We start from the raw sequence: 22407 nt of genomic DNA, 5'->3' as shown, positions 1-22407 counted from the left end.
CAAATGCTTTTCAGCACCGCAATCAGATATGAATCTAATGAGAGGTTCGTGACACGTCAGCTGCTACCATCATGTGGGAACAAGACCAGCAGAAGTGCCCAGCTGGCAGCCAAGGAACAGACGGCTGCAGCTCCAGGAAACTGTTTCCAGACCCACCGCCTGGGGCAAGGGGAACACACACAAACCAATAGCCCAGCGAAACCACTGGACTGGCAGCCTGCAGGACCGCAGATTAAGAGACATGAGCTCATGCCTCTCAGAGAAATAAAAACCTAGCTGGCAGCATGTGCTTCCGAAGAGTGGGGCTTTTTCTGCTCACCCTTGTGCTCCACACGGGGAATTTCGGCAAGTGGTGCTGAGTGCAAGCCAGATTAGCTAAATATGAGTTCCCTGCAAATTCAATTATGAAAAATGTCCAGCACTTATATGCTCAATAAACCATTACACACAGAGACAAAGGAAGCCTGTTTGAGTCAGCTCCCTCCAATATAGCCCAGGATATGGCTCCCTGAATCACAGAATGTTAGGGATTGGAAGGGACTTCAAGAGATCACAGTATCACAGTATGTTTGGGATTGGAAGGGACCTCAAAAGATCATCTAGTCCAATCCCCCTGCTGGAGCAGGAACGCCTAGGTGAGGTCGCACAGGAACATGTCCAGGCGGGTTTTGAATGTCTCCAGGGAAGGAGACTCCACAACCCCCCTGGGCAGCCTGTTCCAGTGTTCTGTCACCCTCACTGAGAAGAAGTTTCTTCTCAAATTTAAGTGGAACCTCTTGTGTTCCAGCTTGGTCCCATTACCCCTTGTCCTACCATTGTTTACCACCGAGAAGAGCCTGGCTCCATCCTCGTGGCACTCACCCTTTATATATTTATAAACATTAATAAGGTCACCCCTCAGTCTCCTCTTCTCCAGACTAAAGAGACTCAGCTCCCTCAGTCTTTCTTCATAAGGGAGGTGCTCCACTCCCTTAACTATCTTCATTGCCCTACGCTGGACCCTTTCCAGCAGTTCCCTGTCCTTCTTGAACTGAGGGGCCCAGAACTGGACACAATATTCCAGATGGGGTCTCACCAAGGCGAAGTAGATGGGTAGGAGGACCTCTCTCGATCTACTGACCACCCCCCTTGTAATACACCCCAGGATGCCATTGGCCTTCCTGGCCACAAGGGCACAGTGCTGGCTCATGGTCACCCTGTTGTCCACCAGGACCCCCAGGTCCCTTCCCCCTACACTGCTCTCTAATATGTAATTTCCCAACCTATACTGGAACCTGAGGTTGTTCCTGCCCAGATGCAGGACTCTACACTTTCCCTTGTTAAATTTCATCAGGTTATTCCCCCCCAACTCTCCAGCCTGTCCAGGTCCCGCTGGATGGCAGCACAGCCTTCTGGCGTGTCAGCCACTCCTCCCAGCTTAGTGTCATCAGCAAACTTGCTGATAGTACACTCAATTCCCTCGTCCAAATCATTAATCAATATATTGAATAATATTGGCCCCAGTACTGACCCTTGATGCACTCCACTAGGTACAGGCCTCCAACTGGATGTCCCACTGACCACGACTCTCTGGCTTCTTCCCTTCAGCCAGTTCACAGTCCACCTCACTACCCAATCATCCAGACCACACTCCCTCAGTTTAGCGGTAAGGATGCTGTGGGAGACTGTGTCAAAGGCTTTACTGAAGTCAAGGTAGACCACATCTACTGCTCTGCCATCATCTATCCACCTCGTTATGTCCTCACAGAAGTCAAATGAAGTTGGTCAAGCACAACTTCCCCTTGGTGAAGCCATGTTGACTGCCCCTAATGACCCTCTTATCCCTGATCCCTCCTGCAGCCAGAGTTCCTTCCTCCTCAACAGCCACACTGATACAACACACACATGTAGCCCCAGGGCTGGCAAAGCTGGAAGAACAGGTGCAAAGGACAGGCAGACAGACCTGAGCTCAGCACACTCCCCCAAACAAGACTGTGCTGATCAAGGTCAAATCAAGTGCAGCATGTTAGGAAGGCAGGCCCAAATCAGTGCATGAGCTCAACTCAAGGGCCAGAATGCAAGATCTCACCAGCTCAAGACTCTGTTGCCTCATGGACCTTTGCACCACAGTTCAAGAGGTGAATAGATTTGCCTGCAAACTTCTATGCTCAATTTGTTCTCAGGACATGGGAAAATTTCAAACAGTAAGCTTCACATCATCTCTCTCTCCTTATTTAAACCATAGTGACACTGAAAGAGGAAGTTAGAAACCAGACAAAAAGCATGTCAAAATGGAGGCATCGCTGGGAAGGAGGGTTTTTCAAGACAGGATCACATCAGCCTCCCCAAATTCAGCTCCAAAGTCACTGCTGGCAGGTCACGGACTGCAAGGCACAACCACTGCCCCTTTCCAGCCTCAGCACTGTCATCACCTCTCTAAGCATCCCTGAAACACCCAGGGTAGGCAGACACTTGCCTCTTGAAATCTGCTCCACCACTGAAATCATCATAGGTTTATATAAGGTGGGAGAGAGACACAGACATGTAGCAAATATCTTGCCTGCTGGCACTGAAAGTGCAAAAGATTTCAGCACAGATGCCAGCAATAAAGGGGAACAGTCTGATATGCCTGGGCAAGTAAAAAATTTGGGAAACACAGGCTGCAGAGAACCTCTCTCTCTGTGGGTGAGAAACCCTTGCTCAACACCCCCATCACGCCTGAATCCAACCATCCAGGTTCCCCTATGTGCACCGTGGAGGGAGACCAGTAAAGACGGACTATGAAGCAGTATCTGGTGAGATGCTGAGATCAAGTTCCACGTGCACTGCTGCAGAAATACAATGCCCTTGATCGCACCTTGGCACAAACCACTGCTGTGGATTTTAGCCTTTTGGTATCAATCTTGTTTTGCTAAGGGATGGCAGATGCACACTACAGGGGAAGAGTGGTTTGGCAGATCCTTCAAGCTTAAACAGATGCCATTGGCTTGGCTGCCTGTGATCACTGCAGACTTGTGGTTGCATAGATGGGGGAGATGACCTAAGGAGGAGAGGTGAGGGATTTGGAGCACAGAGAACAACCTGAGACAGAGGGCACTGCATCTGAATCAAAAGCTTTTTGCCTTGTGACTACGTCATCCCACTTTCCACCTCAGTGCTCTCTGCTCTCTCATGGGATAAGAATCCACTGTGCCTAGTTTCTCTGTCCTATTTTGCTCCTGCACAGCTACAGCCTCTCACTGCCTAGGTGTGCAACACTCAGTGAAATGGGGATGCCACAGGCTAGCACACAAATAAAGCCATTTGCTCAGTTTAACATGGGAAGAGAAAGGTATCCCAGTCAGAGGGGCTGGGGAAGATCTTGGAGGATGCATCTGCCCTTCCTTCAAAATCCTAAGCTTCAAATGGCCACAGACATCTGGTTCTTTTGCTCTGCTGAAACTATCAGGGACATACACCCATCAGGCTCCATGGAGGTGAATCTCAGTGTGCCCTTCAGGGGTGTAAGTAGTGCCAAGTGCTCTCCAAACTGTGTAACTGATGACAGACAAATCTAGGCACATAAACACTTCACAATGCTGTCTTGTTATCACTGCAGCTCAGGACTGTTTTCATTTGCAGAAGGTAGGCTCAGAGGAAGATATCCTAATCACCGCAAATGCTAAGAATGGGCAGCCTTCTTGTCTGCAGCGTTCATGCATTGCCAAGTCCTGGTCCTCTGTCACCACGTCTCATTCACTCACTCACCCTCCTGTCCTGAACTGGTAACCTGGAAAAGAAAATGTTAGAAGAGGACCACAAAAAACTCCACAGGAATCCCACAGCGTGTAGGAGTCATTTATCTGGGGCAGCTTTACCAGCAGCAGAAAGGTAAACTCATGCACAGGACTGTGCAGATCCACCTGACACAGTTCTTAAGAAGCTAAGGGTACAGTTCTATCTTTCCAGAAAATGTATCCCCATTCATTTCCAGGAAGGACTCAAATCCAGCTTTTCCATATGCCAGGACTAATGCTCTTAAATTCCTGCTGTGCACTTAAGTGTCACTCTTGTTGGTACTTCATATTCCTGTGATCACTCAAGTGTTGACTGGCTTTAGAAGAAGGGCACAAGGTTGCATCTACATGGACTTTGTAATTACAAGCACTGCATCCTACGCTGGTCAAGGAGCTGGCTTTGCTCCCTTGATGTCAGAAAGCTGAAATCAGGAGGTCAAGCTGACCTCTGAAAGAGGAAGCAAAAAGGAACAGACATACAGGGGTAAAAAACAGAAAGAAAAAGGCAGTGAGGAAAAAAAAAACTGCAGAAAGCAGCGATATGACAACATGGCAAAGACAGAAAACAGGAGAAGTTTGAGAAAAAGCAGGTAAGAAAACAGAAAAAGAATCAGAACTGTTTAAGGCCAAAAGAGACAATCAGGTGATTTCTTCCAACCTCCTGTATCACAAAAGGGATTAAGTTTGAAAGACTTTCAAAGAAAAATCTCAAGTACAACCAAAAACTCAAAAATTTTCAAAACAGTTACCTGATCTGTTTATCAGCCATTTAATTCAAATTTGATCTTGTTAAGAAATGAACCTGTTCCTTCAAACCGTTCCTTAATTTTTCAGCCACTTCTTTTTCACTTCAGTTTCTTCCTAGGAAAGGAGAGAAAGACACCAAGGAGACAAAGTTGAGACACACACACTCTTCCTGAAGCTCAGGCCCTACTGAGCAGGCTGCAGGGTTAGGCCAGCTGAGGAACAAGTGATTTAGGGAGCACCTTGTCTCCTCAGACAGGAGACTAAGCTCCAGAGGGAGCCTTATAAATGTGTGTGTGTATATAAATATACCAGCATATATGGAGGGAAAAGCTGCCAGAGTCATCAGGCTCCAGCAGCACATGAGGAAGGGCAGCATCCAGGACACCAGTACCCATCACAGCTCTCTCGAACTCCAAGGAGCACTTCATACCGCACCATGTGGACCCCCAACCTTCTGCAGGCTCACCCAGCCACTCCAAGACAATCATGTGCCATCACAAGACCTGTTCGGCACTTCCCTTCAACACATGTATGCTGTTTCTAAAGGACAGTCTTCAAACACCTGCTCCTCCAGTGGTTACAATCCTTCCTCTATTTCCCAGCCCAAATGGAGAGCCCATGCTCAGTCTTGTGCCAACATTGTCTTTTAAGTAGTGCCTCTCCCTCCCCAAGCTATTGATGTGACTCTGACCTTCAGACCACTCCTACTGGCACAGCACTGAAGGTTCAAGTCTGAAGGAATTGGTTCTTAGAGGACTCCTAATTGCTACTGTTTGATGAGAGCTGGCAGACGTCACAACATAAAGAAATTTGGATGCTGCAGAAAATTCCAGAAGTGGCCACAAGCTTCATCTTTCTGTAGATGTCTTTTCCTCCTGCTTCCCTCCAACCTAGGAATCAGGTTACCCATGCTTTCAGCAGGCATCTCAGTAGTACTCAGCCACTCTCCTCCCTCTCCCCTCCAGCTCTGACCTGTGTAGCAAGCCAGAAGCAGAGGAGATACCTTTGCCCCTTTCCTCTGGAATGAAATTTGACCCTTAACTGCAAATTTCCTAAGTCACATAGAATCTCACATCCAACAAGGTGGCTTTCAGGCCAGCATTTCTGTTCTGGAGATACAACCTGAGGGCCAGAGGCGCTCTTGAGAATAAAAGGTTCCTGAAAGCACAAAGAACTGGTGATAGTACAAACAGTACGGGAAGGAGAGGGGGTGAGGTTACACACAGTTCAGCACTACCCCGCTCCCCTCCCTGGGCAAGGACAGGGCACCACAAAAGCACTCGCACAGTCCCACACTTGGACGACATGAGGCTAAAACCATCATGAGAGACCAGCCCATGGAGCTCACTAAGGAAAAGGGCTCCTCTCCAAAACTCTGCCATGAACCTCATCCACTACACTAGACTATTACACCTTCCATGATCCCTCGTCAGACAGTTTATCTGATCTTGACTAGTCCGTGGAAGCAGACCTTGAAAATCTCCAGATCAACTATGTCTGCACTTTCTGAGTGAAAACTGCTTACGCTTTTTGCTGCATGTGCTCTCACATGCATGTTCACAAGAGTAGTTCTTTCAAGTTAATCTAATTCTTTATCAACTTAACCAGAATAAGACCAAAATATAAAAAAAATAGGGAGAATAGCTGCTGAAAGTCCATGACCCTGGCATAAAAAAAGCCCTAAACCATGAAAACTTACTCAATAACATCTATACTCTCAATAGGATGTTTCTGTTTGAGGCAGCAGCTCTGACAAAATACACGCACCAAGCAGTCCTTACACCCCACTCCAAGCTCTGGCAAACTCCCCCTTCTTGCCTCTGCTGCACCCTTCCCTGCAGAAGGGCACCCAGGGGGCCTGGCACCACTGCAAACGGTGACACAAGAGAAGACAGCAAGGCTGCTCATATTCACCACTGACAGGCAGCCAAAAGAGTGAGAGACCGAGACAGACAGACAAATGTATCACAAGGTTGTTCCTTACCTGCTGATACAAGTAAGATGATGGGGGTTGGAGAAGATTCTGCTGCACCAAGAGAGATCTGGGACAGGTGGATTTAGCTCTCTCTTCTTTTCCTTTGACTTTTGGCTTCAGCTCTCCACCTGCTCAGTAACTGCAGAGCCCTCCCCAGCTGTCTGACCCAGCTGGAAAACTGCTACTGCTTCCCACCAGGGAACAGATACTACTGCTGCAGCTGCACAGCAGGAAGGAGTAAAAATAAATAAATAAATAAATCTTCCTGGGTTTAAAACTGGGCAAAGTTGCAGGTTTCCTTCGTGCTGGCTGTATGGCCAGCAAATGCCAGGACTAGTATCATCTCTCCTAACAAAAGCTACTCAACTCACAGACAAGCAAGGGGAAGTGAACAATGTGATCATTTTACAGCAGACACCAGCACTTGATAACTGTTTACACAGCATCTGGCACAGCAGAGGCCTGAATGTCTGTGGCTGGGGATTTTAATGCATTAAGGGATTTTAATGCACTGAAGTAGAAAGCTTATTTGAGCTCTCTTTAAACAGAACTCCAGCGAATGACCAATTGCAAAACAAACCCAAAGTCACTGCAAAATCCACCTGAGCACTTTGCCGTAATCTACAGAATTTCGAGTCTCTTAGAAAATGGTGAATGACGAAGCCTCCAGTGTCCTGGCCATGGAGCCAGACCCCAGTCCCTCTGAGGGCCGGAAAATAGCTCCTGCAGTCTGGGAAGAGGAAAAACACTGGCTGGGAAGAGAATGCTGGTAATTCTATAGGATATTTAAAAGACAAATCCAGAACAACATTATACGTTTCACCTAGAAAGGAAAGAGATTAAGAAAGGACCTATGTATCCCCGACGAACACGGTGCTCTCAGGAGCCTAAAAAGGCAAATAAAAGCAGGCAAGCAAAACTTTTACAGCCAAGCAGGGTATAGCTCCGGGGCTTCCTATAGGAGCAGGGTCAGGGAACAGGGCTTGCATCTTCCCAGGAAACCTCCATCAGCACCTGCACCGGGGCAGCAGACAAGCCAGCAGCACCAAAAAGATGCCAATGCCTCAGAAAGCCTTTGTATGGTTAAGCTCCATGGCCTGACGGGCAACAGCACCGTTGGAACTGGGAACCTGCATGGCATGAGCAGCAAAGAGGAAATGAGAACTGCCAGAGACCCACCTCAAAGTTGAAAAGGCTGAGCAGTCCTCATGGAACAGGGGTCCTAAATCGAACATCCCATAATTAAGAAAGTGAGAGCTGCATGAGCAATGCATTATGTGGAGTTAATTCCTTCCTAGAGTGCTGTTAACACAGCTAGGCACGGATTAATGCCCCATTACTCGCACACCAGGATTTCCCTTCTACATTTATTAAAATCATCAAGCAAATTAGTTTCAGAGCAACTCACACATCGCAGCATGGGGAATCACCTCTGTGCTAGGTGGATAAGCAGTGTGAACGACCTGAATCTCATGTTGCTGCACACAGATAGCCCAGGAGCTTCCTCAACCTAGCCTCTCTCTTTTCCCAGCTCTCAAGATCCATCATCAGAAAGCAACAGAACAGAACAGACTGGGGGTACCACAATGCAAACCTAGCCAGCTGTGGATGTATCTGGTCCTCACAGCCCAAGCCCCTGGCAAAATGGGGCTATTTTGCTCCTCTGCCTTACCACACATCACAGACAGTCATCCAGCTACATGACTCAGTCAGTAAGGTTTTCTCCAGGATGGCCAGCCTTCGCCTCCTGCAGACCTGCCTACCCCTGATCAGCCTGAGGCACAAGGCTGGACTCACAGCCTTTGGTTCTTGCTTTATCACCTGAAGAAAAAGTGCTTACCAGAGAATCACAGCCCAGCCTGGGGCATGGAGAGGAGCACACAGTCTCATCACATCTCCTCTGTGCTGCTGGCAAGCTTGAATGGATATACAGGCACCTAACATCTCCACATAACGAGACATCACAGAAGAAGGAACTGGTTAAGCTTACACACACCTCTTTGACCATGTGCATTGCATTTATTGCCACTGCACTGCCAAAGGCTGTGGGTTGCCACCTCTACCCCTGGATGCCACTGCTCGGCCTGCAGTCTGACCCTGGGGGTCCCCACAGCTCAGCACCCATCTCTTTCTGCTCTCCCTCTGCCAGAGCCACCACTGGCAACCTCCAAGCTAGGCATGGGCTGCCAGTCCACTAGTTCCCCCAAATCCTGCCAGCAGCTGCCCCACAGAAGCCATCTCTTTGCTTTCGCCCTCTGCCAGCCTTCCCATTTCCAGGCTCTCCCCTCCCCAGCAGCCCCCCTCTGCAGCTGAGCGCAGCCTCTCGGAAGCAGACCGTCAGACACGCCAATTTATCTGAGCACATGCAGGCTGCCATTTTGACGTAAGACCTTTAGCCAACGTCAGCTGGCATTGTCGCCAAAGGAAGCAATCCCGTCCGCTCCCTACATCCAAACGTGTTCCCATCCCTGCTTTCGTGCCAGTGCAAACATCTGTGCAGAGTGGTCACGCAGGGATGAGACACAACTGGAGGCCAACACATGCTGGAGCTGTCACTGAAAGCAAACATTCAAACTACAACCTTGATTTGAAAATAAACAGCAGAAGGAAAAGACAGGATTCCCTTCCACATATTTCCATTTGTTTTGAGAGCAGACAAAATCAGTGCCCCAGACAGAGAAGCCAATATCAAGAAGCAGGGCTCAGAGGGTGAGAGGAAGGAGCAAAGCCATGTCAGTATCCTGTGTCAAAAGGACACCTCCATGCAACCACTCAGTCAGAGAAGTGGAGGGGTGGGCAAGGGGAGAAGCAATCAGCAACTAGGATCTGCTGGGACAGAAGAAACTTCCTGGGATCAGCACACTGCTTTTCTTCACAGTGTAACATATTTGAAAGTGTGCACACCCTGTGAAGTTTTGCTAAGGACTGAGGCAAAGCTGCCATCGCAACAATGAGGTTTAAGGAGTGCAAACTGAACTGCAAATATTTCCTAAGAAAAGCTGCTTTCTAGATGTGTGTGTGCTGGTCACAAAGCACCTGAGGGAGTCAGCACCAGGACATCTCATCCAGGGACAAGCCATAGACCTGGCTCTCTCCTGCTCAGAACATTTTAGGATAGAGGGGATGGAAGGAATCAGTGGGAGGTTCATCTCTGCTGCTTGCTTGCCTTTAGGCTCTCAAAAGCAGGAACTGCTATGAATTTCCTTGCACAACCAGGCAGGGCATGAGTTGTCAATAAACCAAAGTAGATCTCAAACACACTGGTGGACACTCCTCCACCACCTCAAAGCATCACCTCTCTGGGCGCACAGCAGGACAGCATGGCCTCTTTGTACCATTCTGCCATCAGGCAGAAGCCCTGGGGCTGCAGACACAAACTCAACTGCTTCACAGTCAGTGTCTGACTGTCCCCATATGACACTGGGCTTTGAAAGCACCAAACCCAGGGCAGGTCTCCCCCTTGCCTCAGGTGGAAAAAGGCCAAAGTCTCACTGAGGAGGTGCTACACCACCTGCCTGCACCACTGGCTGCTCACACCCCCGTGGGGACAGGCTCCATGGCACAGTGCCTACTCAACTTGTAAGCCAGTGGGAACACTGAGCCCCAGCATGCAGGGCACTCGCTCCTCCTTCCCGACAGTCACTTGCAAGAGCTCTCAGCTCCTGCAGGCCCCTCCATCCTCCATGACTCACCTCTGCCTTGTGTAGCTTCCTACTGCTGCTCAGGATGGGTGTTCCCCCCAACACTCTCCTATCTACAGCCAAAAATGCCAGAGCACATTCACAGTGACAACAGCTGGGCTGGCACCCTTGCAAAGCAGCAGGCAAACTTTGCTCTTGTATCTGCAAACTGGGCTCAGTCTCCATGTTGTGAGACCTTGTGATGATAGCAGAAAGCCTCAAAACCTCTCCCTCATGCCACAAATAAGCAAGATCCCTGGAGGTGCAGGATTGTCCCCAGGCTGAGGACATGTTACAGAGGCACTTGGCTTCGCAAACACATGTGGTGCCAGTACAGATTTACCTATATGCCCACAGAGGAGAAAAAAAGAGGACCAAAACTCCTGATTAGCAGCAAAGGCTCCTCAGCTCTCATTCCAGCTTTGTCACCAGCTTGCTCTTCACCTTCAGACAAGACTTCCAGCCACAACTGGCAGTCTGAGGAACACCCACACCCTCCCATTACAACATTCCGGCTTAGGAAAAAACAAAACATGAACAAAAGTCTCACATCTTAGCAGCGGTACTTGTGCACCACATCCTTTACCTATCCAGACCACTGTAGTTACCCATAATGTCGTGACAGGAGCAGAGACACAACAGGGCCATGGTGAAAGTGCCACAAAGGGGTAATCCTGCAATCTCCTGGGACTACAGCAATGTCCTATATTCTGATACTGCATGCACAGTGTTGCAACTATATTTTCCAAGATTTATTTGAGACTACAGGAAATTCAGAGACCTCATTTACCTTCACAAGCAGCAGTCAAGAAAACATAAGACAGACAGCAGATACTGACCTTGGAAATGCCACCTCCACCACTTCCCAAGGATGGGGAGACCTCTATGGGGAACTACTCATGCTCAAAGGTAAATTCAGTCTTGGCTCTTGATGGCTTCTACAGAAACATGGACCAAGAGGTATTGGAGCCAGAGGGCCAAAAACTCAGAAATTCCATATGTCTCTTATAAAATCTTCAGCGATCCAGTGTACGAGGTCACAAAATGGCCGTAGCAGAAATTCAGGCCCAGCATTTTGCTTGAAGAAAGCGGTGGGCTTCAGTCTTTGGTCTATACTGCACCAATTCAAAAAGATCTGTAAAACCTAGCTACAGAACAATTAATCCATATGCAAATACAATAAACTACATATATGTGGCAGGTTCTAGAGAAAATGCTTATTTAAATTAAGTTTATAATGGCCTACATTATTTTGCAGCTGAAGAGCCAGTGAAAGCACAGGCTAACTGACAGATAGTAAAACTGCCTAGACACGATCATGCTGGTGTACAAGCAAGTTTGCAACTTGGACATCTTTGCTCAACATAAGTGGGTGCTTATTGTCAATGATGCCCCTTTCCAAAAGTAGCTTAAGAAATCATATAGTCACACACTGAACTGGTGTGATGCTATTTTTAAGCCCACCTTCTTCTGGATCAGTTCTCCATACCAGTCTTTATGAAATTACAGTTTCAGAGACACGCAGCACTAGCTGGAGAAAGAAGTTGGAGTCTGGCAGATGGGAGACAGAGCTGGGAAAACAAACAAGAACTTATATACAGTATTTCGTCTTCAACAATCTGTGGTGGCCAAGAAAAGTCAGAGCCAACTGATGCTGACTGACAGACCAACCCTTCAATCTGGAAGGACTTACCACCAAGAAAACGAATGGTGCAAATTCCTCACTCTGGTGCTCTGCCAAGAGACCAGCAGAGTAGAAAAAAGGTTCCCCCCTCCCAATTTAACATAATCACCACATATAAAGCAGTAATTAAAACCAGCCAACTGAGAAACCCAAGAAAAAGCAACAGTTGGATTCTAGTTCACTTGGCAGGAATGAGACAGAGCACTGAGCTGAGGTCTTGGGGCATGAAAGCGACCATTCATTCCCCAGCAGCAACAAAACCAGGGCTCCTGGCTCTCAGCAGACCAATCTCCTCTGAAAGAAAGGAGTGGCAGTGGCCCTGCTGTTAGAAATAAGCATCTTTTTTAGGCCAAATTGCAGCAGTATCTCACCAGAGCAACACCCAAACACCCACAGAGCTGTTCCTGTTAGATGCCTTGAAGTGCGTCCTCCTGGGATGGTGCTGGCTTGCTGCAGCCAAACCTGATGCTGCAGAGGAAAAGGACTGCCAGCACAGGTCAGTGCTGTGCCCACTGTGAGCCCCTGATGTGAGCTGGTCATCCTGCCCCAGGGCTAGCATGGGGCACACACAATGGACATGATGCAATTCAAGGTCTCCAGGACCCTGGTGATGGCCCAAGTCAGAGAGTTTGGCAGCAGCTGGATCAAGGACTGACTGTTATGGATCACCACCACCTTTGTGTCACAAGATGAATGTTTTTTCTCAGAATGTTGCCTACAGCCCTAGAAAAGGCTTTTTCTCTCTGAAAGGAGGGGGAGGGAAATACAAACTGTTCTTTTGAAAAGAAAAACAACCCACAAATCCAAGTTTGATTCCGCCATGTCATGCTCCTTCAGGCAGATGCAGAACAAGACACACACCAGAAGAGCACGAGGGAAGACCAGTTAAATAGTTGGGTTAAGCTCCACCACATCAAAGCTGCTCCTTCCTTCTCCAAAGTTGTCCAAGCCAGTGAACAGATGATGATAATAGAGGGGGGGGGGAAAAAAAAAGCCTCAATGGCTAAAAAAGCTGGTCTGGAAAATGCCCTGTCTTGGTGGGTGCTAAGCAGTCCACAACTCTGAGCCAGCAGGCTGCTCTGATTCAGCACACAAAGCTTCCTATCCAAAGCCAAGAAGCATCCCTCCCTGCTTCTGAAACAGGAAGGAAAAAAAAAAAAAAAAGGAAAAACCAGACAAACAAAACAACCAAAAAATAAAACCCCACCTCCAGCAAGCATCTGAGGTGCCTCAGCAACCATTTCTCTTCTCATCTTCCCATAGACTTTTTTTTCCCCTTCTCAGTACAATATGTACCATTGCAGCTCCTCACTTCACTAACCACTCACAGTTCCTTCATCCAAGCACTGGGCTGTCCCAGGAACAGGCTCTAAGGAAGAAATAAATTTATCTGCTCCAACCTGCTGCAGACCGACTCATGTGCATCCCCTGTCACCCCATGGAGATCTCACAGAGACTTTTATTTTCCTGCCATGCCTCCCAGGAGGGACAGGTCCTCAGCAGATACAAGCCAGAAGAGCTCATTGTCTCTGATGGAACCTCTCTGACTTGTTCCCTACCAGCTGCAGCGATAGGGTACAATATTATACACACATACACACTTCTGTCCACTTTCACAGGGTTTCTTTGCCTGTCTGCCTGTAACAGCCTCTTCTTCTCAATGACATTCCTGCACAAACTCATGATGATGAGGAACAGTTCAGGCCTTGAAAGCCCAAGCTTATTTGGCAAGGAAGAGAAAGAGCAAATGAGAAAACTAAAACAAGGAAGGAAGACCAGGCAGGATACCTGTATCTCACTCCAACAGCTACCTGCAGAAAACCTGACCAAAACTGTGCAGTCACATCAGCTGCTTTCCAGCACTACTCTTTCTCCGTCCAGCTCATGCTCACTGCAAAGAGCATGACCGATGATTATTACAGGAAGGAGGAGAAGAAAAGCAGGAAGCCTCCTTTGCATACATAGTGACCTTGGCTGAAAAAAGCCCCCGAAATGCATAACTTACTAGTTTCAGAAGCAGTGCACGACCTTACTACCCCAGGTGCAGGACTACAGGAAGAGACACACTACCATCCTGGACTCGCAGGCTGCCCCATTCCAGGGTGGTGGAGCACAAACTGGCATTTACCCCCATAACCTGCATCTTCTGAAAAGAAAAAAAGAAAATGCAACAACAAAAAACATACCACACACACAAAAGCCCACAAAATAAAACACCAAATCAAACAAAAAACAACAAAACAAAAACAAACAACAACAAAAAAAACCAAACAACAACAAAACCAAAACCAAACAAAACCACACAAACAAACAAAACCCCCAAAAGCCACAACAAAAACAAAAAAACCCACCCCACACAAAAAAAAAAAAAAACAAACAAACAACAACCCAAACCACAACCACACCTGGTGGCAAGCATGCTGGCAGGATCCCTGTGCATGGCAAGAACCAGACCAGTAAAAGGACTGAGGATCATAGCACTGCAGAGAATGAAACTGCTTGCAACTGTTTCATGTCCTTTCATGATGTGAAAAATGCAGTTGTGATTCGTGCTAAGATGTTTAATGTTTAAAGGTATAACCAAATGAGCCACGGACTCTGAACTTGAAAAAGGGAAAAAGGTGGTTAAGTTCTATGTATAAAAAAAAAATTAATTATGAAACTTGTTTAGGAAGTTATATTGATAGAGGGAACTAATATTTTAAGGGTTAAGCAACTATATTATAAGGGCCTACTAACAAGCTAACATTTAAACCACATAATTAATATCTATTTTAGAGCTATATGTAACCAATTGTGCTAAAAAAAGCAGGACTTCATTAAATGCTGAGATAAGAAGTTTTACAGCACCAGCTGCAACCTTGAGGAGACAAGATAGCCAAGATTTACAGCAAAAAGGGGGCGCCAGTCCGGTTTCAGTCGGTTTAGTAGTTTGGGTTCCAGCCAGTTCTTCATAATGAGCAAAAGGTAAAAAGTCCACTGTGACGAAGCTGAAGGAGCCTTCATCCAAAGACCCCTAAAGACCCTTCCTCAAATTCACCAAGTGACATTGCGCAGGCACAACAGGGGAGGGTCAAGGAGGGGAATATGTAGATGGTTATATGAAACTCATTTTAATAAAAAGCGGGAAAGGTCATGAATATGTATAGGCGTTCCTGGGGTCATTATGAATATGTAATACCTTACTGTATTTAAACACACTTCTTATTGTTAAGAGTGTGTGTGTTGGGCGGAGTGAATCCCCCGCGCACCCAGCGCTGTTTTGCTTATGCTCTAATGAACACATGTTTAAAGAATACAATTAAGAGATTAGATTAAACATTGTTTATCCATAGAAAAAGTGTAAGTTATTTATTTCAATGAGAACTTCGCAGTCTCAGTTATAAGCAGCACCAGAATACAGCACCACTTCCTCTGTCCCAGGATTCACTGAGGGGAAACAGGGTAGACAACTAAGCGAAACTATTATCAGTACCTAGTTCATAAGCCAATTGGAGCAGAGTTCAAGTACAGGTTCCTAAAGTTTATTTCTGTATATTTCTGCCTCCCAGTTTGTGTCATATCACACATTATATAGATCCTTTTCTACAGATAGTGTAGAGCACAGGAAATATCCAGGGCTGGCTATTTAGCAAACCTGCTGTGAAAGCTTCCTTCTGTCTACTGCGCCTGTTGCTAATTCTCTTCACAGCTCTGCTCATTAATAAAAATACAATACAATAAAAGAGAACCGCACACATATACACCTTGCCCATATTCCCTCCATACTGGCTGATCCTGAGTCACCACCAGTGATTAACCGTTGCTGTGCACTGAGGAGGACACAGTTATTAAGTTAATAGGAGCTGCTTAACCTGGCTACAAATATACATGAGTTCTTTGTGCCTTAGTGAGCTAATAAGGCCTGTGCTAATTACATTAATTCAAACAAGCCCAGCATGCCCTGAGGGCAAAGGGAGAGAAGGGTGCAGCAAACCCTGGCTCTTTCATAATAGCTGTTTGAGAGTGGAAAGTACTTGCCTTGACATGGCTTTCAGAGAAGTACACAAGCACTGCAGCTTTACCCCACAGCTCGCCTCAGCCCCACTGCCTGGTTAACGTGCAAAAAGCTTTGCTCGTTCACCCAGCGTTTGGTGTAATGACAGACACAGGATCCCCTCTCCAAAGGGCTAGCTGGCTTGTCCCTTCCCACCTCCATGGTCCAAAGCACATCACAGGCCTTGGGATGACACCCGTGAGCCTGGGACCCCGCTGGCACCCCCTTTCCCAACTGGGATGACGTGGCACTGGCAGCCTCCAGCCACAGAGCAGCACCAGGGGCTGCAAGTCACACAGTATCCTGCCACACACCGCTCCTCACATGGACCTATCTCCTCCACATCCACAAAGTCAGCCAGGGACAGCTCGGCTGGACAGGCAGCATGTGGAACCTGCAGTGTGAGCTCAACCAAGTTAGGAAATCCCAACTGGCTCCATACATCTACCTGGCAATGGAGGCAGGCAGGTAGGACCATGAGCACTTCCCATGTCAAAATGAGAACTGAGCCTTCAGAAACAGGAAGGGACAGACTGTGGCAAGGAAAAGCAAAAGAATAGCAGGAAAAGAGAGACACACAACTCCACCAATGTTCAGATACACTCAGAGAGCAGCCTCTCACCTCTCCAGCTCAAGGGTAACCAGATCCCTCACCTCTGCCACCCCTGGCAAGGAGCCTTCCTCGGCATCAGCTGTGCTCACAATAAGGGTGTCTGCTGGGCACTGCCACCGCCTCCTGGCATGCAAGGGAGAAAGAGGAAGAGGAAGAGGGGAGGAAGTCGGTTGTATTTCTTTGCATCTCCAAGAACACGTGCTCGCCAACCACTTTCTGCAGCATGCACTTGTTCCTGTGAACACTAGGAACTGTGCCAGAGCAAAGAAAAGGCGTAGGTTTTTTTCCCACTCTGTTTTCACTTCTTCCCATACTGCAGTGCAACTGGCAATACACAGGGTCATCCTTAGGCAGCCTGAGAAGCAACCACCTTTCCCTGGCAGCAAGGACTATCCCATGTGAATTGCAGGGTGTTTTAAAGACATGATGCTGACTCTCCCCCTGAAAAATCAGGCACCAGTCAAGACCCCAGGTTGCAGAATGGTAGTACAATGCATTTTGTCGTGCACAAAGAGGCACTGGTACAGGCTCAATGCAGTCTTGACAGTGGGTTGGCAGAGAAGATGCAAATATTTTCATGAACAAAATCATATTAGGGATTTTTAGCTCCTGGAAACTGCACCTCTCTTAAGACATACGATTCTGTTTCCCAGCAGAGACTGTGGTTACTTAACCACTAGTCCAGCATAACTTCAGGCTACTGCCAAAAAGGAGGGAGTTTTTCCTTCCCACAGCAACTACAGGAACTTATTTTGGACCAGGCCTATTCCCAGGTCAATGCATAGCTGTGAACACACAAACACTTTGGCCAGCACAAGGAGAGGTGGGAGTGAGAAGCAGGGCTGCCCCTCTCAGCAGCAGCCTGCAGCCTGACTGCTGTGGGCACTGGAAAAATAAAATAAAACAAACAACGAACAATGATAAAATAGAACAAGAATCCCTCTAGGGATGCCTGGGAGATAACGGCTTCCAGGCCCTGAACAAACAGTTTTAAAGACCTGGAAATCCAGAGCCCTGTGAGGCTGCACGTCAACTGACAGCTGTCACTTGGAGTCCCAAAGATGAACTGCACAAGCCCAGCTGGAACACCAATGCAACCCCCGACCCTACCCCTGTAGCAAAGGTACAGTGTCCCAAGAAAGCCAGCTGCCAATGTGAGTGCCAACGTTAAAATACTGCAGGTTAATGAAACAGAACCCCAGCATCTGAAAGGATGTAAACCTGCCTGTGTCACCCTCTGGAGTCAGGAGCTGGGTTCCACCTAAGGCAATGTGAGAGAGAAGCATCAAGCAGGAGCCACCATGTAAGCATGCAATCACTGGTGTACAGGCTGCAAACTCAACTGCTTGCTACATCCAAGACTCTATTTCAGGTGCCTCTGTACAAGAGATCAGACAGGAAGAGCAGGACATCTCCCAGCCTCCCAAACACTTTGCAACAGCAGGTAGAGACCTTTCCAAGGAAGGAAGCTTATCTCATTACTTCCCACTGCTGAAGGCAAAATTTGACTAATGCTCCCAGTACACTAGAGGAAATGCCAGTTAAATGTCACGTTAATCAATATTCCTTGCCTCTCAGCAACAGGAATGGTGACACAGGACACTGCTGCTGCCAGTCCCTTTGCCGTGGGAGTACATGAATGTACCTGCTCTGCTCCTGCATCACAAACAGCATTTCTCTTCCCCCAGCTCAGCTGTTTGCTTATGCCAAAGCTGTTCAGATCACAGCAAAATGGTTCTTTGCTAAACAGACGTCAGTGCCCCCACATGGGTCATGTTACTGCCAAAGAAGGTAGCAGCTCCTCGAGGGAAAATCATACGTGCTCTGTGACAAGCAGAAAAATTTTCAAGGGGATTAAAACCACCGTCTGATGGCTTGGGAGTCTGTGGTGTAATCCATCTACCCGCTCCTGCTCACCCAGAGTGCTGTGAATCAGTGGGCTCCAAGGCAGGTAAGGCATTCTCAGCAGGAAAACAATATATTTAGGAGGCTACAGGCAAATGAAATCACATGCAGTCCTGCTCACCTAAACAGAGCAAAAGGAGATGGATAACACAAGAAACCAAAAAGAGAGGAAAAAAGTGAAATAAGTCAAATCTGGAAAGTCATTCTCCGGACATTAAATGTCTTACCTGGCTACTCTGCATACACAGTGCAATGCTGGTACCTACCAGATGGATCTGCAAGAATTTACCTGACACATTAAGCATCCTCAGAAAAGCAATTCGTATTGCATTGCTTAAGAATTTGACCTGTTTTCAGAAAGTTCTCAAAAAAAAATCACCCCTGAATAATAATCACACCTCACAGCCCTGCTCTAAATACCAACCAACACTGTCTTGCCAGAGAGTGCATGGCAGGAATGGCAAACAGCATTACAGACAACAAATTGTCATGCCAGCAAGCAGCGTAACAGGTGCTTTGTGTTGGGAGACTAACAATGGTTTGGCAACGCAGGAACCAGACACACTGCTCTGTTCCAGAGATCCTCTGACAAGGGCTTCTGGGCTCCAATGCACCACCCATTTGAGTCAGCTGTGGCTACTGAGATGAGAACCTGCTCGTCCAGCAGCAAAGCCCACACAAGAGGTCTTGCAGCACTCTGTTGCTGTCACGGTTGATGTCAGGACCCCAGATCTGGTATCAGCTGGGGAAACAATGTTCTCCTTCCCCTGCAAGAGCAGTAACCTCGTAAGTCGAGGGGAAGAGGGAAGGCTGGCCACAGCAGCCAGCTCTGCCAGAGTTCATCAGGGTCCCTGACCATGACATGTCTATCCTCTCCCATCCCATGTCTTCTCAGGTTACCAGCATGTTTGTCACCTCATGTATACGCACAGGTGTGTCCAAATAGCACATGCGCTTTGCCATGGCTGATCTGTTTGCTTTCAGTTTCAGACTACCTCAGTTTGCACTGCCCCAGGTCCAGGTAACTGTGCCACCATGAGAGACAACCTGGTGTTAGATCATGTCAGGACCTCCCCACAATCTCACCAACGTGTCAAGCAACATCTCACAAGCTGCACACCCACAAGCTGACCGTGCACCTCTGCAAACTGGCCACAGCTCATCTCCACCAGAACAGCCCAACAAGCAGGCAGAGCCGAACCTCACCGCAGGGGAAGTGGGAGCTCATTCCATGCCAGGGACCTGGCAGAGTTGCAGAGACTGAGTCAGCGGCGCACAGATGTCTCCTGAGCACGCAGAGGCAGCAGGAGCAGCCTGCTCAGCCTCCTCGGGAGCGTGCTGGAAGGCAGCACACCGCACAGTGCACTTGGGCACACGCCTACACACAGCTCAGCAGCAGCCAAGCATTTCTTCCCCCCTTTCCAAAACCAGATTTAGATCATTTGTGGAAGTATTTCTACAAATCACCCCTCTTTCAGGAAGGGCCGGGGGCTGAGTTTAGTTGTTTATATAGCGTCTGGCATTTCTGTAGTTTTAGTACCCAAGATATTTCCTTCAAGTTCTCCATTAGTTTTGAAGAACCAGAGTAGGGCACCAATGAATCTTCACTCTAAGTTTCAGGAAAAAAAAAAAAGGGGGGGGGGGGATAAAAAAGAAAACAGCTGCTCAGTTCATGTACACAGCTGCTAACAAAGGCAATGGGACAGTTCAGGAGAAGTGGATCAGGCCAACACAATGTGTTTTATATCCTTTAAAAGAAATAGTACCCTTAGAAAATAGCCTTCATGAACAGCTGCTCCCAAAGGATGAGATGAACCAACAGTACTACTGTTGCCTTACAGAGAAGAGCTCAGTTTACCCAGAGCATGGAAGAGAAAGCTAACCTCATCCTTGAGAAAGCCAACATGAAATAAAAAAGGAAAATGAAGCCCACAGAAGGAGAGACCATTTACTACATTAGATCACACTTTCTGCAACAGCTGCTATTGCGTACATGTGGGAAAACTCTGGAAATGCTGCTGTCCCTATTTAGCTGTAAGGGACAGGGTCAGAAAGAGACATTTTACTGCTTATCCAAGGTCGTGTTCTGAATCTATGGCAAAGGAGAAAGCAGCACCCAAATTCACAGTTAGCCCTGACATATCCTGACCCTAAAACATGCACCCTTTCTTTTTTATTTTCGTATAAATCCCTAACAATAACAGAGCAAAGAGCACAGCACTTAACAGGGCACCAAATAAGCTCCCAGTCTGCACATGGCCTTGGAGAAGGCATTTTCATTGCCTCCTACCCAGCAGGCCACAGGGAACTGCCCTGTCTCCTTTGCCAACACGCACAGGCAGCAGAGCTGTTAAAGGCAGGAAGGGGTCAGACACATCAATGACAAGGACACACTACTCAGTAGCAACAGAATGACAGATGTGCTTGTCCAGACTAAGCACACCACATGCTACCACCTCCTTCCACACATTTCTCCGTGCAAAGCCAGTGCTCACCCTGGCTAGGAGCTTTCACATCACACAGCACAGCCCCTTGTTGAAGCAAAACGAATTCACTGGAAGCTGCAGCTGAATTCAGAAATGAAGGATCATGGCTACTGGACTGGCTTCTGGCTTGATTCACACTAAGAGCTCACCTGCACAGCATCTCTCTCCTACTAAAATGACTTGCTGGAAGTACCGTATCTTTGTCCTCTCATAGAAAAGCACACACCTTCTCTCTTCCTAACGGCCTTCTCCAAGACAGTCACCCAGTGCAGCAGCACCACTCTCCTGTATAAGAGGGGAAGTTTTTCTTCTCCTTCCTCTTCACCACTGTGTCCATGAAGTTTCTCATAGCTGGGACAGCCTTTAAATTGAGAGCATGCGCCCCAACCTTGGAGCCAAACTCCAGGTGGGACGTGCAGAGTCTTTGATGGGACTTCAGTCATCTCTAGCTGCTCAAATTCATGCTGTTTGCAAAACTCAACTGGATCAAGATTAATGTCTCTGCTCCCTGCCTCTGGACAAAGGTTGCAGAACCAGGAAAAAAAAAAATCCAAACAGCTCTCTTGATAAAACACACACTAGCATCAGCACCAAAGGAAGGAGCAGGGCACATGGAGGTTTGACAGCACATAGCCACCCACGCACAACAGCACCACCAAAATGAGAACAAGAACCAGTTATGAAAAGGTTTAACAAAATAAACATAAGACTGCATTCCTGTGAGCAGCTCACCACAGGATGCATTAAATCAGGAGCAACAGAGACTCCACAAATTAAAAAAATGGTATCCCATCACATTTCTCCTGATACAGAACAAGCATGGCTGCCCAGGTGCCTTTCCCTTCCCCAAGCAAATAATCTCCATGAGGGCAGCCCTCCTAAGGCAGTAAGCATTCAAAGCTTTTATATTTGCAGATATGTAAGAGGAAACTGCCAGACAGAAATCCAAACCACCCAGAGTGACAAGGTCTTTTCACTGGGTTTCTGTGGTGTTTTGCCTTGTTTTCTAAAGTTTTTGCACCCCCTGTTACTTTATCTTCACAACTGGAACTACCCAGCAACCAATACTGTAAGGTTAAAGCAACACCCAGTTTTGCATTGGACAGCTCAGTCCACCCCTCCTTCCTGCTATTGCTGCACTGGAAGGCAAACAGAAGAGAACATGAAAAAATTATTTATCTGCTGTTAGGATTAGTTGGAGCAACACAGCGTTAGCTCTAGCAACCCGCCGTGCTGTTAGCTGCATATGGCCAAATGACAATCCTCACTCCAATCAGGCACAGGCCAGAGGACTCAGCCTTGCAGGAGAAGGCAGGCTTCATCAAATCACAGTGCCAGGGAAGCCAAAACACACAGCCCTGTTAGACCTCAGGCACTTCTTCAGCAGAGGAGAAGAAATGCTTGCAGTCACGTTTCGCTGTCTCACTACAGACAGACAAGGCAACTGGCTCCAGCAAGGCTGGAGTCCATCATGCACCCATTTATGAGAAATGCACAATGAAACATCACACAGTGTGTATGATATG

At 47.5% G+C, this 22407-nt stretch overlaps 1 protein-coding gene across 6 annotated transcripts in view; it reads right to left on the bottom strand.

The window, feature by feature from the left end:
- SLC25A22 (solute carrier family 25 member 22) overlaps positions 1-22407 on the bottom strand; it is a 52158-nt gene that overhangs the window by 25647 nt on the left and 4104 nt on the right. For 3 of the 6 annotated variants that reach the window (XM_065838802.2, XM_065838803.2, XM_071809036.1), the window contains one exon: positions 4505-4616. The exons of 1 other annotated variant lie outside the window; for it this stretch is intronic. In XM_065838802.2, coding sequence (XP_065694874.1) covers positions 4505-4524 — 20 coding nt within the window. In that variant the 5' untranslated portion in view covers positions 4525-4616. Of the gene's footprint in view, positions 1-4504; positions 4617-6486; positions 8730-13846; positions 13988-14246; positions 14383-22407 lie in introns of those variants that run through there. 2 more of the 6 variants (XM_071809035.1, XM_065838804.2) reach the window with 2 other exon arrangements.

Source organism: Patagioenas fasciata, chromosome 5, assembly GCF_037038585.1.
Source record: "Patagioenas fasciata isolate bPatFas1 chromosome 5, bPatFas1.hap1, whole genome shotgun sequence".
Lineage (NCBI taxonomy): Eukaryota > Metazoa > Chordata > Aves > Columbiformes > Columbidae > Patagioenas > Patagioenas fasciata.
This window is presented reverse-complemented; position numbering and strand designations above follow the sequence as displayed.